The sequence below is a fragment of the Paracoccidioides lutzii genome (assembly GCF_000150705.2).
Source record: "Paracoccidioides lutzii Pb01 unplaced genomic scaffold supercont2.14, whole genome shotgun sequence".
NCBI classification, from domain to species: domain Eukaryota; kingdom Fungi; phylum Ascomycota; class Eurotiomycetes; order Onygenales; family Ajellomycetaceae; genus Paracoccidioides; species Paracoccidioides lutzii.
In genome coordinates this window covers 12,702-29,085 of record NW_015440960.1, presented here as the reverse complement: position 1 = coordinate 29,085, position 16,384 = coordinate 12,702, and the positions used below count along the sequence as shown (strand labels likewise).

Genomic DNA, 16,384 nt, shown 5'->3' with positions numbered 1-16,384 from the left:
TATCTGCTCTAATCTACAGAGGGTCCTTCATAATAAATCCCATATCCAACATCATATTGTGAATTCACATAGCCTTGTGTACAGCTTCACTAAGTGCTATGTATTCAGCTTCATTAGAGCTCAAAGATACACAAGGTTGCTTAGAAGATTGCCATGAAATTGAGGCATTCACTAGCAAGAAGACAAAACCTGATGTAGATTTTCAATTGTCATTCAGAGGTCCTGCCCAATCAGAATCTGTATATCCAATGAGTGTAAATGTAGCATTTGGGAATTGAACACACTCATGATCATCAGGCCCCTCATATGAGATGTCTAGATCACTCATTCCTTTCAAATAGCGTACAATGTGGAGTAGAGCTTTCCATGCCTTGGGGGTGGAAATGGTGTTTTTCTGTGCTAGAAGGGATGCCGCATAGGCAATATCTGAATGTAATTTGACCATGAGATATTGTAAGCAGCCAATGCCATGTTGATAACACTGTTTTGTAAAATCAGCTTCTTTTTCAGAGACAGAGAAGTCATCAATTTGAAGTCCTTCTTCCATTGGTGTACAAACAGTGACAGCATCCTCCAGGTGGAAATCTTGCACTAAATGATTGATATACTGTTTCAGTGTCAATTTGATTTCATCATCCTGGTGACATTCAACCTCCATACTCAAATATTTCAATGGCTCTTTGAGATCTTTGATCTCTAACTTGCTTGCTAATGTTTCTACTAACCAATCAGTGTCTGCAGGCTTTTCCATCATTATGTGAAGATCATCAATGTAGATCATCATATAGAGGTGCCTACAGATCATATGCCATCATAGAGCAGGGTTGTAGGAGAATGGAGCAAATCTGTTCTCACACAACAATGCTGTCAAGTAATCATATCAAATCTTCACTGCTGAATTCAATTCATATAGAGATTCTTTCACAGTACAAATCAATGTCTGTGAAGCTCCTGCTTCAAATCTGGTGGGCTGTCTCATATAGATCATTCATCTCAGTCAGTCATGAAGATACACCATCACAATATTGACTTGATGTAGTGTCCATTCTTTTTTCACTGAGATCACAAACATCATATGATTCATAGTGTCATTAACCATGGGGGTGTACATCTCTTTGTGAGATCCCTTTTTCAACCAATTACTGCATGTTATCCAGTGAAATTTTCATAATATCCTGTCTGGATTGGTGTTGGGATTGTTTGAGCAATCTTTTTCAATGAAGATTCAATGGTCTGGTGCCACTGGTTCATCTGCAGGGACATCTGATCTCAGGATTAAGGTCCAGGTTTTCTGTCATTCAAGATCTGTGATCTCATGTTGCATTGATTTCTTCCAATATTCTCCTACACCTGATCAATTCACGGTATCCTTGTACATCTTTGGCAATGAACCTGTGATAGAAGAAGAGACATATGTAGTGAATGATTTCACAGGTCTTATTCATTCAGCATCTTCAATTTTGAGAACTTCACCATCCTCAATCAAGTAGGTTATAGGATTGGACACTAGTCCTTCAACATTTGTTTCATTCATACACTCTTTTGAGGGGAAAATCACATTGCTGGTGATCAGGAGCTTGTCCATCACAGGATTCCACAAACAAAAAATTGATTTACTGTGAAAATCAATAAGCTTATATGATTCCATCTTGGCAGACAGCTTATCCGCGGGTTTTTGTGATCTGTGAAGATGAGTGTAAATGTCTGATCTGAGCTCGCGGAAGTGCAAAACCTCTGGTGGGATGTTTAGAAGCACAGAGAACAGGATTGTATGAGGACAGTGTACAAGCTGCAATTCATCTGTAGTATCTGTAGGCCAAAATTTCAAATTATACAAGATGGTGGAAGTAGATGTGTTGTTTGTGATTGACACTATCATTTCCAAAATATTCACCCAGAACTTCTTAGGGATATCCTTTCCTATAAGGACTGCCCTGGCACACACCATGATCATATGAATGCCGCGCTCTGATACGCTGTCTTGGTGGGGGGAATGGAGAATCATAGGCTCCCAAATCATCCCCTGACTGATCATAATTGTAGACATCTTTTTGGAACAGAATACACTGTCAATATCTGTTCTCACATACACAGGCGGGGTGAAACTGAGATTTTTCATGAATTGAACCCAGTGGCTGTAAAAATCAACAGCTTGATCCTTTGCATGCAAAAAGTAGATCCACCTATAACAGATGGCATCATCAGTGATTAGCATGTAATATTTCATCCCCTGGTGGGATTCAACAGAGTGATTGTTCATCTCATTGAGCATCTTGCCTTCACCTGTGATATTGATATGCACATATTCCATCACTCATAGCGCCTGTGGCATTGGGGTCTGTGAGTATTTTCATGTCATTCCAGCTTTGACGCAGGTGTCACAGAATAGTCCTGATTTGGGGCCTTTGATTCATACACCTGATAGTGGATTCTTTGCCAAAGCAATTATCACCTCAACATGAATATGACCCAGGTCAACATGCCATTCCACAAGGGTTTTCAATATCTTATTTGGTTTATCATCAGATTCATCAACCATCACCATCGCGTCTCTGTATACATAGGATTGGGCGGTGAAGTTGACCACTTTGAACGCATGGTGGACATCAACTTCTGATTCTCATTCAACGATCTTGTATATAGAGCTTTGGGGCATTCAGATCGCGGTAAATATGACACTGTTTGACACTCAAATAATGAAATAAGACAGGGTAGATGGGGATAATTCAAATCAGAAACCCTGGTCTTCTAGCTTCGCGAACAACAACAGGTTGATGGTTAGATTTGGGATCCAATGGATGTCTCTTACCATGATATCCCCCCCATCTGATTCTAGGAGGATATCCTCAACTTCCTTAACCTGTCCCTGTCCTCTGTCAGCTGTATTAACTTTGAGATTACCTTCAAAAGACACCATACATATCATCAAATGCTTCTCGCTGCTCATATTGAAGCTGGCACAGGTATTCAAATACCATGATTTGGATGATATCTCAGATGACGCAGATAGTGCAATTGTGGTGTTGACACTAGGTTGAGAGGCAAGGAGATCTGACATCTTCTTGTTGTTTTTGTCATTCTTATATCTATCTTTCCCCTTATTATTCTTCAGTTTCTGTCTGCCACTATTCTCATCAGTATTCTTGACAATCTTATCCTTATTCACTTCCCTCCATTGATCAGTCACTAACTCTGGGTGCTGGCACCAGCAGATCTTATTTGTATGTCCTACACAGTCACAAACATCACATTTCAAGGCAGTAGTCAATGTATTGGACTGCTTGTTATCACCATTTGTGGTGGCAGTGTTTGCTTTAGAGGTCTTCAGATGATTAGACTCTTTTGTCTTGCTTGTACAATTGATTAACTGCTTCATCAAATCATCAATATTCATGTTCACAATTGGATCTTGGCCAGTTGTGTAGAAGTCATCAAGACAGGTCTTTACAAACACCTTCTGATGATCACATAGGCCAATAAGGAAAAGATCATGATAAAAATCATCATCTTGTGTGGCTAACTCCTTATGCTGTGCAATCAGATAGCAAAATCTCCTTTGATAGGCAAGATAGTCATTATTCTTGACAGCAAGGTTTGAGAGCTCCTTCATGATGTTCATACATTTCTCTGCCAATGAGACAGTGTATTCCTGGCTGATCTTCTGCCATAGGGCAGCTGTGTTATCCAGTTCTAATACTTCAATCATTGTACATACAGGTCCCAGTAGGGACTGCAACATTCAATGATATAAGGCCTTTGTACATACTGTCCAACACTCTTTATCCAACTGGTTGGTGTTGTATTCTTCAGGCAGTTCATGTTGGTTTTTCATAAGAATATCAGTGGCGCCAATAACCTTCATGTCCACCAGGATGCCAATCCTCCATGCTTGATAGTTGGTTTCATCAAATGTTGTCATGGTCTTCATATCCATCAAAGCTTGCACCTCCTTATGATATTCATATATCTTCTGTTTTAGAGTATACACAGGAGTAGTATCACTCATACAGGCATTCTTCCACATGGTCATCATCTGTTGACAAAATGTGAGAAGATCAGCCACAGTCATCATGATCATGCCATTGACATTGAGGGTAGAAATTGAGATAGGGCCAGAATTTGAGCTAGAGATTCTGTCATCCTCTGATTCATCACATACAGGCTCTTTCCCTGTATCATGGGTTGAGATGACTTCTTCCATTGCTTCTTCCACTAATGCATATTCAGTTTCTTCTTCATCTTCTGAGGTGGGCACTGTATCCACTACACCTTCTTCATAGAGTGTAGGGAACATCTCTTGAGTCTTTGAATGAGAATGTAGAGATCTCTTTCATTCTGATTGAGAAGTAAGGGGTGATCTACTCATCTAGACACAAGACTTGAGTATCCTCAGATCAAAAATTTAAGAAAAGAAAGAAAATCAGAAAAAAGAGAAAAATGATGTTTTGTTTTGATTCCTTCACGGATGCGATCACTTTCTCACAACAGAGAGTATCCCCTTGAGATCTTCTGATTTTTAGTGTAAAAAGAGTGTTTTTTTAAAGGAAATCTAGTCAAACTCATCCAATATCGCGTTGGTTGCAGCATATTCTAATTAAAATGTCTTGTTTTTCTTAAAAAAAAACTGCTATCCGGGCCATAACCTGTGGGATGGTTGAATCTCTCATATTGGGAGGCCTAGCTAGCTATCTAATATACGCTATATCACGTGCGGCGGGGCGGCCGCCCGGGCAACACACGCCCAACAGGTATAAGGGGCTGAACCCCTAGATTCGCTCTGGCTGGCTGACTCAGCGTAGCCATCGTTTGCACGTGCGCACGTGATCATGCTACGCGAGCTTGCTTAAGCTCGTGTTCTCATCTCATTCTTTTCTTCCCTTTCCCAAGCAATTCGTCCTTGTTATATAGGAGGACTAGCCTCTAGTTCTTAGAGCTTAACCCTCTACACCGGGCGGCCATGCCCAACAGATACTACGGCTACCATATCACGTGGCCCCACTATATTATATTGCTATCGCTTAGCTTTTTACCTTTTTCAATCAAATTATAAAGGATATGATATTTTATTTCAATGTGATGTGATTTTCATGTCAGAAATTTCTCTTTTACTATTTCTATCACTTTCTTGTTGTCAACTTGTAGATGTAAGTATATTTTTATTTTCTCATCTATTAATTCAGTATCATATAGCATATCATTCAATAAAATTATCTTACAGATTATTTTACTTACTGTGATATATTCTATGTTAATAATTAATTATGCAATTGAGATCTGCTATTGTGAGCATTATAAAATTGATAATTCATTTATCAGAATCATATAATTTATAGTTGATTTATATTGAAAATTTGTCTTTGCTTAGTTTAAATTATTATATATCATAGAACTAAGTCCTTCAGTTATTTCCTTCTTGTATAGAATTTTATAATTTTTTATTTTTATGATATAATATAATATATATCTTAATATTGCTTAGCATTTATTATATAAATATAATTGAATATTTAATATTATTAGACATGGTGATGGTTATTAATTCTTGAAGACTGGTGATGAATATACAGTAAAGAGATTTTCATTATGATGGTATTTTCTTTACAGTGGGGCGCACTCAATAATGGTAAGTGCGCGTGACATAGTTATAGCATCATTATAATAAATCAATCAACTGGTTAACTATAGTCTGTAAATATATATGATTTTAAAAGAAATTATTTCTCTGTTATGCTTGTTACTATTGTTGAATATTAATATTATTTATGACGAAAGAATAATCGGTTGTTATGTTTTCATATATGAAATGAAAAAATATATATATAATACTGAGAACTCATGAATTTGTTTGAAAAATTTATTGACTTTTCAAGAAATGATGATACTGAATCAATCTGCCTATTCCCATATTTCCAAGTAAAAACAAACTCAAACTCCAATTACCTAAAAACGAAACCAACATTTTTTTTTAAAAAAAAAAGAAAAGAAAAGAAAAGAAAAAGGATGAAACTGTAGCATGTCATAGTAAACGAGAACGAAACCAGGAGCTTCTCCGCGCAACCATCAAAAATAAACAAAAAACCTCGTCAGGCATTACCCGATCAACAACTGGCGCCAGCCAGACGGAAATAATAACCCTCTTGCCTGAACTATAAAGAGTTCGACCATGAACTCTCCATCCTGACTGCCGTATCACAAAGACTCTTTCCCAGCCCCAGCCCCATTCCCGGTTTCCACCGCTCCAACACCACGCTTCCTCTCCATCCCAAAATCCATCCACCAACCGAAAGCAGCAGCCACACCCAAAATCGCCTGAAGCACAATCAACACACACATAAGCGAGAAGGAGGTATGAGTCTCCCTGCACAGCCGACCAAAGGCATCCGTGGCATTGACCGGCTTACCATGTGTGTCCACTCCGCCCGGGAATCCCCACTTGCAGGTCCAGGTGCGGATGGTCTCGCCGACATTGTCACCGTTGTTCATGCGCGGGTCAGTAACGGTTGAAGTGAAGGCGATGGCGCTTATAGCAGCGATAAGGCCGCTAAGTGCTACGATGGTGATTATGACGTTTAGGAGGATTACGCGGGAGTGTGGCTGTAGGTGTGTTGGAGTTAGCCGTTGGAACCGGTGTTGATGTCCTGCAATGGTAAATGAGGAAAAGGTGCAAGATGGTGTGGTGCACCTACAGATGGAAGGGAAGCCATGATAAGATACGCGAGGGTGAGAACGGCAATGATACTGCCACAAGCAATCAGGGCCGTAGTTGGACGCAGATCAAGATACTCCGGCCACAGGACGAGCCCCCATTCCTTGAATGGGCTGGTTTCCTGATAAAAGCGAAGGGAGCGAGCTTCGCAGCCAATTACGGCTACGGCAATCGCGAAGATAAGACCAGAGATGAAAGTTCGGATCCAGTGGAAGATTTTGGTGCGGGAGAGGTAGATCGATTCGTCTTCGTCAGAGGCAGATAGGGTGGTGGCCTGCGAGCCGTGATTGGAGCCAACAAATGATGATGAAGACATTGTTATGAAAAATAGTAAATTGAATCAATGAACGAATAGAACGAGGGTGACCTTGTTCGCACCACTTGTGTTCAGCTCAAATGAGAGGCGGGCTCTGCAGAATTGGGAGTAATCGTCTCAATAAGCACACATCACTCTGCGCAAATGTGTTCTCAACAATTCCGATCGAAGAACAGCTTGGTTCGTATATAGGGACGAAAGAAAAATAGATAGGTAGATCAACTAACGGAAGACCAAATGAACAGGAGGCACAGCCTGATAAAGCGCAGCTCCAAACAAAAAGGAGGGAAACAAATACGGAAACTCAAGAACCACCAAGTATATGGGTGAAGAGGAAAGGAGAAAAAAATAGAAAATTAGAACGTGAGAGAAATGGGCCACAATACACTTTTATTCTTTAATCTGCTGCAGTCTCTCGTCTGCGCCAAAGGATCTCCATGTATATGTGACATGAAATTGATATCACGGCCCTGGTACCTCTGCGGAAAATACAAGAGGAACTTTGACAATTGTTGATCTTGATTCCCAGTCAGCCATTGGCTCTGGTCCTGAAGATCTGCGCGCATAACGCATGACGTTGGCTGCATCAGATTGAAGAAGCAGAAGGACAGCGCATCTAATTGGGAAGATTCGGATTCCCCAGTCTCCATCGCGGCGGCAGGCTGCGTTTTTTGCAACTGGTCACCACGGCCAATCAACTTGCATATCCAATCCTTTCTTGGACCTCTCCAGAGCGGGCTACAGGGGAGCGACACACAGTCGATTCGTCAGTGCTGTTAGCGCCGGCATCCAAGGATTGCAAAAGGCAGCACAACTACTGGGTTGCATCAAGCAACTTGATAAGGCGCCTCTGTTAACTCCTCCTTAGGTCCGAGCCAGCGCCAGGAACATCGAAGTGATTGGTATTGAAGGCTGAGATAAGGCTTGGATAGTCGAGGGGTATGCTTGGTTCTATAAATAGCCTACCCCGGTTTTTATTGTTTATGCCGATCTATGATAGTTTGAAGACTTGATAATCTGTAGTATATCATCCACGGGCATATTTGACACTTCTACTTCCTGTTCTATCACCAGGATTGGCGTGTGTCTTATTATTTTTGCTATGAACACTTTGGGCTCGCGTCTTGTCCATTGTGGGTCTCGGCGTCAAAATTGTTCAACATCTCAAGCATCCATCCGGGTTGTACATTCAACATGCAATAAATAGCGCATCACATCTCCGAAATTGTTTACACTGTTAAATGTACCAGTAAATCTTCCTAAACGTATCAGAGCAGCACAGAGAAGAAACATGGGATTGAGTGTTCTATAACTGGATGAAATAAAACATGTATTCCCTTACACCTTACCCCCCTCACTCCTCCAGCCTTTCTACGCCCCTTTATGCAGGTCTAAATTGTATCTTGTTGGACGGTGATTTCCTAGACAGCTTTGTCCCCTTATTATCATAATATTGAACACATTGGGCAATGCACTGAAGCAATTTGTTAAAGATTGAAAAAGTAATATTAATTTGAAGCTGGGCAATAATCAACTAGGTTTATATCAGGCACCCTTTTTGCATCATGGTTTAAGCTACATCAAGCTGACACACAACCTGCGCGACGTATGGGTGGCTGGCAGCGTCAACAATGCGAAAGAGATAATGTACCAGTTCCAGTCCACTTCTTCCTGAATTATACCGAATCGTTATAATCCATTTTCCGCAGGGGCCGGTAAATTGCCTAGGCTCAGAGGCACTCGTGACATCCTATTTCGTAAAAGAGGCATCATACGTATATAGTAAAATGTCATACCCACCCCCTTTTTCTCGATCCACCCTGAACAAAACCCTTCTAAACCTCTTTCCGTGAACCCAAAGCATATAACATAAACATTACGCTGTGTTGAAGGTAAAATCACGCAGTTCCCAGCAAACTCCGAAAAGGAGAACCCGAAGTGAAAGAAACTAGTACAAAGTAGTTAAAAGAAAAGCTCTTGAATAAATCCCATTTCCCAGATTCGATCTCAATCACCCGCACAGTAAGCCAGTCAACCGCTTTCCAACATCTCCACCACTCCCTCTAACGCCTGTGCTTCTTCCCCGTCAATCCTCCGCCCAGCAACTACCACTCCATGCTCATTCCCAGCCCCCAGCCCCCCATTCCGCTCTAGATGCAATCGCGTCCGACTCTCAATGTACTCCATTCTCTCCTCACGCTTCGGATCTAGTCCCATCTGATCCACAGACTTGGGCAACGTCGATAATTTCGGCCGGAGTTGTGCAAGCATTATCCGTAGCGCGGGGAGTTGGGAGAGTATGAATGTTGTGTTGGTTGTGATGGGGGCTCGTAAAGGGTCTGCGGCGTCACCAATTCGCAGGCGTCGGGCGGTGGGATCGGTAACGAGGAAGGAGAGATCGGGGGCATCTGTCGTTGGAATCGAGGGTTTGTCGGGGTTTTTCGTCGTTGTCAATATATCTGTGGCTGTGGTTGTTGCCTGCTTTTCTTCTGTGGAGGCTGAGTGGCAGTCTTTTGACAGGATTGAGCGGAGTTGTGCAATTATTGCTTCATTGCGGTCGGATTCTTGTTTCAGTGCGCGCTGCAGTTTTCGGTTCTCACGTAGCTTGTAGCGTTGGAGGGTTATGGATTCTAGGGTTGGGGAGTTGGGAGGAATGGATGTGAGGGAGAGCTTCTATGATGAGAAATATTCCACAATAGTTAGCGAGTATCCAGTAAACAATATCCTATAGCTTTGCATGAATGGTAAAAATGGCAGCTTTGGCGATTCTAATGCTGACTCCGTCGCCCTACCTCATAATGCGACAGGCGGATCCATCCCAGCAAATCTTCGGGTACCGTCAAGATATTGCGCAGTACGTAAATCTCAAATTTATCAAACGCTTTATCCACTGTCGCCTCAAGCAGCGTCTCCAGCTGGTGCAGCCCGTTTTCTATCTCCAGCCGGGCCTCCGGGTACTCTATGTTGCCATCATCATCTGTGTCAGGGATAGAGTCTGCTGTGTGTGAGAACCCTAGACGTTCTGGCGGGGCATTTAAAAGACCCTCTTCCAGGCTGGAAATGGCTTGGTAGATGAGGTTGTTTATGGAGTTTATTATGTCGTCGATGAGAGACTGGGACATAACATACAATGCAAGTTACTTTATCGGCCAGTGGGATGGGGGGGGGGGGGGGAGGGAAGCTTACCAGTGGGGTGTAGCTGAAGTGCTCCGTGAGCAGGGAAGTTATGGTGTCATTCATTGTTGTGGGACGAAATAGTAGATGGCATACTTGCACAGGATGGTCTGTATGTCTAGGCAGACAATGCACATTCCAATTCTAACCCCGCTAACATCGAGATATTCCCGTTGAGATCGCGTGTTGTTGGTTGGGACATCGCATCTTTTAACTTGCATGGGAAGGTTTGACGAGGTCGGCTAACCTTCCTAATAAACTTAAGTTGGTTTAGTCGTGCTACAGTCCCCCTAGCCGCAGTATTGTCAAACACTGCTAGACAGGGCTGAAATAATCCAAAATTTGTTGGCCGATATTGAGGATTCCATTTCAATACTCTGTACCGGGTTGACTTTTATTTATTTTGCTACTATTTTCAATGTTCTATCATACGCACACCTAACAGCAGATGAAGAAAACTCGAATGTAACAGAGGGGCAATGTTGGATTAGAGCTCATTTTGCGGACCAGCCACATTTGGACAAGCAAATGATAATCAGATTTAAGGCTGGGGCACAAAATAATAAGAAAATCACATACCCCTGAGAGGGAATAAGAAAAAAGTCAAGAGATATAAGACGCAAAAGGGGACAAGATAATTAATCTGAGAGAAAAGAGAAAGAAAGGAAAGGAACAAGAAACTACAGAACAACTACCTGGGAAGTTACTTTCCCAATCTCTTTCCCCATGGAGCCCAGGTCGGACACAGAAAAAAGAAAGCAAATTTCCCCCTACAGTCCGAAAATTGCAAAAGTGGCAATCAATACACTGGAGAGACTTGCAGCGTGAGACATCTGCTTAGGCGCTGCGTTGGTGGTGGCTGAAAGTGGCCTAGTCTGAGTTGGTGTTTCGGTACCAGCAGCAGCGGTTGACGGTAGAGCTCCGCCCGTTGGGAGTGCTACACCGCCGTTACCACCACCCCCGGGGAAACCGCCGGTTGGTAGAATGGGGATACCACCTTGGGAACTACCGCCTCCAGACATCGCCGCTGACCGGAATGCTTCAATCCCCTTGTCTGCTCCTACTGGACTAGATATGGGACGATATATATTAGCAATTACATTTGATTTCAGCTTTCGTCTTGATGGGATGTAAAGGAATGCCTACGGATTTATAACCATGACCATGCCATTTTGGCAGTGGTTAGTCTGGCCGCAGAACAACCATAATGGGTTGCTGTCGTGGACCATAACCGTGAACACAGGCATTTGTGCGGCATCAGGTAAAACCGGTAAAAACCCGGACCTGATAGCGGGATGAGAGCCATTAGATGCACCTATGGGAGAACATGGTTGTTCCCATGTAGACTGGGAGACAGAGTGGTTCTAGAGAACGATAAATTAGCTACCAACTCCTCTCAACTTAATCATTCCTTCTAGGGCTAGGGGGGTATGTTACCTTCGGATGGAACTGGAACTGGATCATTGAGCCTGGCTCAACCTTAAGAGAGTCAGGGTAGAATCTCTGAGTGCCTTCTGCATTGCCAACCTGAACAGTATGCACCGTAACCATGCCCTCTGGAGATTGCCTTTTTACAACTGACCATCCGGAGATGATTTTATTTTCAACTTGTGCCTGGATTCCGGTTGACAGAAGCACAGTCGATGCTAACACTCTTCGAAACAACATTTCTGGAACTTTCGATTTTCTTTGTTCAAAAATTACGTTCGTGAAAGACAAAGCAGAGGGACAAGGCCCGTATCGTTCGTAGAAAGTGAGGCTAGGAAGCAAAAGTAAAATTAAATCAATGAATACAAGCGGCTGGCGCTTTGATATAGCAGAAGCGAATGTGTAAAAAATATTCGTACACAAAGGAGAGAAATTAAAAAGAGAGAAAAGAAAGAGGCATTAAAAGCACTTTCTCACAGAGATGGTGAAAGTAAACGGAAGAGAAAAGAACGGAAACGGAGGGGGAAAGTGTAGATTTAAGACGAATAACGAGATCATCCAAGCTCCCAGATTGAGGGTTTTCACAAACCAGGGGTACGACAAAATGGAAGTTTGGTGTCACGGATTCCAAAGATGGTATGCCACTTGGGACCTTAGGATTTTTAAAGGGGAATGACACATATCCGAACGGGATGCCCAAGTGGAGTCATATTCCTTTTAGGATTAGAGGCAATAGCATCAGACACATTTGACGCCACAGGCCTCGAACTCTTACCCCTGGGTAGATCTGGGGAGGAATGAGTATGTCTTGAGTATGAAGTCCTCGAGGGAGGCATACTTCAGGAACTGATCAGCACGGAGTAGCAGACAATTCATCTTCAAGTACATTTCGTTCCTAAAATTCAGGTGAAATTTCCATGAGAGGATTTGTTTTCAACATCTCATCGAACATTGATGTCGCCATTATGCAACAACCACTGCCAAATTGGAATTTTAAGAACAGCAAGCCCTAAAAGTGAGCTATCCTGCGATTAGGGGTCAATCTGCATTTTCTAAAGGGCTAGCAGGCTCCATTACAATTGCGGACGGCCACTGTTCCATGCATGAATGGGGTTGCGATGCGAAGCGTAGAAGAGTTTGAGCACCGTCACATCGCCGTTTGAGACGTTGCAAGCCCCTGTAGGTATGAGCATTGGCAGAGGGCTGTCATTGTCCTATCCTGTGTCATCCCTTTAACAGATTTGACGGATCATTATATAGATTTTGGTGCGGACATCCTTGTGTAAATGCTCATCTCCTTTGGCGCATCTGTAGAATTGGTTCTCGACCGCAAGATGACAGTTGGTTACAGGAGGTTGATTCTGGGTGATGGCGTGTTGTGGCTGATGCGATAATTGTGGCTGATAGATAACCTGCATTTGCTGCCTGAGGCTGCGGTTTGGTGTGAAAACCAACTGATGATACTATTTTCTCACGGTAGAACGAATAGTTACGCCTTGGGTTTCAGCATAGAGAAAATTGCAGGGAAAGAGCAAAATTCGAATGCAATTTTCGATGACCAGACCGCATATGACGGGTTTTAAAAAAAATTCCTTAGACCCCAAAATTGTACGATAAATATTCCTGTTAAAAGACACAGTTGCTGGATGATCCCAAATACCAACCATGACCGTGAACTCCCCGAAACTAGCCGCCCTGCAAACCCAAACTTAAATAAGATATCCCTCTTTATGTTCGGCTGAGAGCCACTTCCTCTCGTCGGAGTGTTTGAGGGAATCCAGATGTTCCTCTGACTATCTTCAGTTAGTTATACGGAATGATTATAGTTATTTGAAAACGTAAATCCATAAAACGCCGGGCCGTATCACAGAATTAAAAATCAAGCACCATCTGCGGCGCTAACTTCTCCAAGTCCTCAATCTAGAACCCATCAGCATTGTAGTAACACATTTAACTCACCAAATAAATAAATAAATAAATAAGAAAAAAAGAAAAAAAAAGAAAACCATAAACTCACCTCCAGATAACTATCAACCTTAGCCCGTGCTCTACCTCGTACTTCAGGGCTATCCGACCTACTCTCCTCAACCTGTGTCCTCTCATACGCCGCCCGCGCCAGTGCCTCCCGCACAAAGATGTCTACATACTTGGCCACCACCCGCCCGGCATCCTTAGCGATTTTGGTCTTTTCGTCTTGGAAATGGCGGTGCAGGAGTGTCGTGAGCAGTTTGCTGGGGATCATGGGTCCGGAAGAGTCAAACCCTTCGCGTGGGTTAACAGGAGCAGATTCGGTGATTTCTGCAAGGATATAATCTGGTACGCCGGCAGGGGAGCGGGAGTTGGATTGGGATCTTCCACTGTCTGATTGAGAGCCCGGTGGGGATGAGGTGGTTTGATCTGGAGGGTTGGGGGACGGTGTTCGCGACACACGGATAACATCGCTATCATTTTTGCGACCCGAAGATTTTCTACGGGACGTGGATAAGGAGGAGGATTGTTTTGTTGTGCGGGTTGTGGACTTGGGCTTAGATTTTGACATTTTGGAGATTGTGGGAGGTTTTGTTATGCCGCCGGCGGTTCGTGGGCGGGGTGGTTTGAACAGAGGAGGTTTCCGCTTTGCTAGAATTGTAGAATGGTCCATTGGCGGTGTGAATAGTGGGTTGTTTAAATTTTATTTGTCCAGTGGCTGAATTTTGATCTGATCCAGATTATATGTTGGAAATTTAGACGCTGGTGTTGCAATGACACGCTTGTCGCGTTTGAAGGCACGAGAGCACGTGAGATCAATTCCTTCCCTTGCCTGCTTGCTGATATCTTCCCACAAAACTGAAGAGATAGATTAAACTCAAGCTTCTGCTGATGGAATGACTTCCATAGTTGCTTATAAATACTTTTGAATACCTTTGAATTTTTATTGAATTGGTATAATGAGAATCATAGTTTAAATCTAGAGTCAAAATGATAATAAGATAAAAGCTTTAATTTATTTAACTAGACAGCTGTAATGAGAATTCTAAAATGAAAATTAAAATATAAAATGAATGAGCAGCTATGACAAAAGTCAGAATATAGTATATTTAACATAGTAGTATTTACAATAACTAATTAATTTATATAATGACTATAAAAAGAAAAAGAAGAGAAAAATAGCAATAAGAGAATAAAATATATATACATATGTGTAGATATATATAAGCTTAGTAATAATTAAGATATATAGTTAAAATAGCAGTTCGCAAGAATTTAAAATATATAAATTTTATTTTTAAAGTTAATAAAATCTGAAAAATATATTTTTATTAATAAATATTATGATAAAAACTCAAAGTAAAAATAATCTGATATTATTAATTATAAGTTAAAAATAATAATTTTTATTAAATTAATTAAAATAACTATTAGATTTAATTCTATAAATTATTTTATAGTATAAAAAATATATTTTAAAAGTATTATAGTACAGCTACTTATATATTAATAAAGATTGATTCATTTTGCTATACTTTAAAAATTAATTTGTTCTGATCTCAATCATATTTAGTTGCTCATGTTGATCTGATTTGATTCTAAATCATCTCTATATATTCAGCTGCTTGTTTATTTTACATTCTAATCTTCAGTTTAGTATTTTTATTGCAGCTGCTTAGTTAAATAGATGAATTGAATCTGTTGTCTTATTATCTGTTAGAGAGCAAATGCAAGCTGCATAAGAAGGAAGCTCTCTGCATTGCTAACTGCTATATAATGAAATACTAAGATTGATGAGAAAAAAGAGGTATCAGGGTCTGCTCAGATTATAAACAGCCTACATGATCACGTGACCATATAACAGCCGATCCACTAGGTCCCATGTGGGGTGTGGTCATGTGATGGGGATAAATCTAGCCTCAGTGCTTGAGTCTAACATTATCTTTTGATCTAGAAGTGAGCATGTCCTCATTCTAAAAGATCATCATTATAAGGGGTTGAACCTCTAGATTTGCTCTGGCTGGCTGACTCAGCCTAGCCATCATTTGCATGTGCGCACATGATCATGCTACGCGAGCTTGCTTAAGCTAAAGTTCTCATCTCATTCTTTTCTTCCCTTTCTCAAGCAATTTGTCCTTGTTATATAGGAGGACTAGCCTCTAGTTCTTAGAGCTTAACTCTTTACATTACAAATTGCTTCACTCCTTTCATTGATAGGTCACTGAGAGTCTTAATTCTGTATCATGAAGCTCAGCAAATGTGCTGACATATAATAGACTATTGAGAGCCTTAAATCCTGCATCATGAAGTTCAGTGATAGCACTGGTATATGAATAGACTGGGTTAGCAATCATGCTAACAAATGAATGAGCAACATTGAAAATGTCTAGCTGAATGAGATAAAGCAGCAGACTTGTACAACAAATAGATTAACATGAAGCAATGAGCAGAGACACCCTCAGCAGCTTTGAACAATAATGAATAGCTTTTCTCCAACAGCAGAAACAGGTTCAGTGTGAGAACAGAGATTTAATAGCAGCTCAGCAAGCTGAAATAGCTAATCTACAACAAGCTTTGAATATCTCAACATCAATTCTCTCTCAATTGAATCTGCAATCATTTATTGCAGTCAGAAGATCAAAGACCAAGCTATCAGACTGTGAGAAGTATAATGATTCTAATCTGAAGCACTACCCTCAGTAAGAGCTAAAGCTTCAGTTAAAACTTAAAGTTGATGAGAAAGCTTTAGATAATAATAAGGAATGTGCTTGATATGTGTACTCAAGACTGAA

The 16,384-nt window shown here is 41.4% G+C and overlaps 4 protein-coding genes across 4 annotated transcripts; all 4 read right to left on the bottom strand.

Moving 5' to 3' along the window:
• Window positions 1-6,189: 6,189 nt before the first annotated feature.
• On the bottom strand, window positions 6,190-7,022 carry PAAG_05266 (hypothetical protein; the record flags this gene model as incomplete). The annotated part of the gene is made up of 2 exons (XM_002792491.2): window positions 6,190-6,594; window positions 6,687-7,022. 2 exons carry the CDS (start codon window positions 7,020-7,022, stop codon window positions 6,190-6,192), a joined length of 741 nt encoding a protein of 246 aa, XP_002792537.2.
• A 2,031-nt stretch (window positions 7,023-9,053) lies between these two features.
• PAAG_05265 (Mis12 domain-containing protein) lies at window positions 9,054-10,262 on the bottom strand (the record flags this gene model as incomplete). The annotated part of the gene is made up of 3 exons (XM_002792490.2): window positions 9,054-9,695; window positions 9,815-10,135; window positions 10,209-10,262. The coding sequence occupies 3 exons, from the start codon at window positions 10,260-10,262 to the stop codon at window positions 9,054-9,056; spliced, it is 1,017 nt and encodes a 338-aa protein (XP_002792536.1).
• A 704-nt stretch (window positions 10,263-10,966) lies between these two features.
• On the bottom strand, window positions 10,967-11,864 carry PAAG_05264 (hypothetical protein; the record flags this gene model as incomplete). The annotated part of the gene is made up of 3 exons (XM_015845520.1): window positions 10,967-11,264; window positions 11,343-11,560; window positions 11,634-11,864. The coding sequence occupies 3 exons, from the start codon at window positions 11,862-11,864 to the stop codon at window positions 10,967-10,969; spliced, it is 747 nt and encodes a 248-aa protein (XP_015699746.1).
• Window positions 11,865-13,496: 1,632 nt separating this feature from the next.
• PAAG_05263 (hypothetical protein) lies at window positions 13,497-14,265 on the bottom strand (the record flags this gene model as incomplete). Its single annotated transcript, XM_015845519.1, has 2 exons — window positions 13,497-13,544; window positions 13,642-14,265. 2 exons carry the CDS (start codon window positions 14,263-14,265, stop codon window positions 13,497-13,499), a joined length of 672 nt encoding a protein of 223 aa, XP_015699745.1.
• Window positions 14,266-16,384: the final 2,119 nt, after the last annotated feature.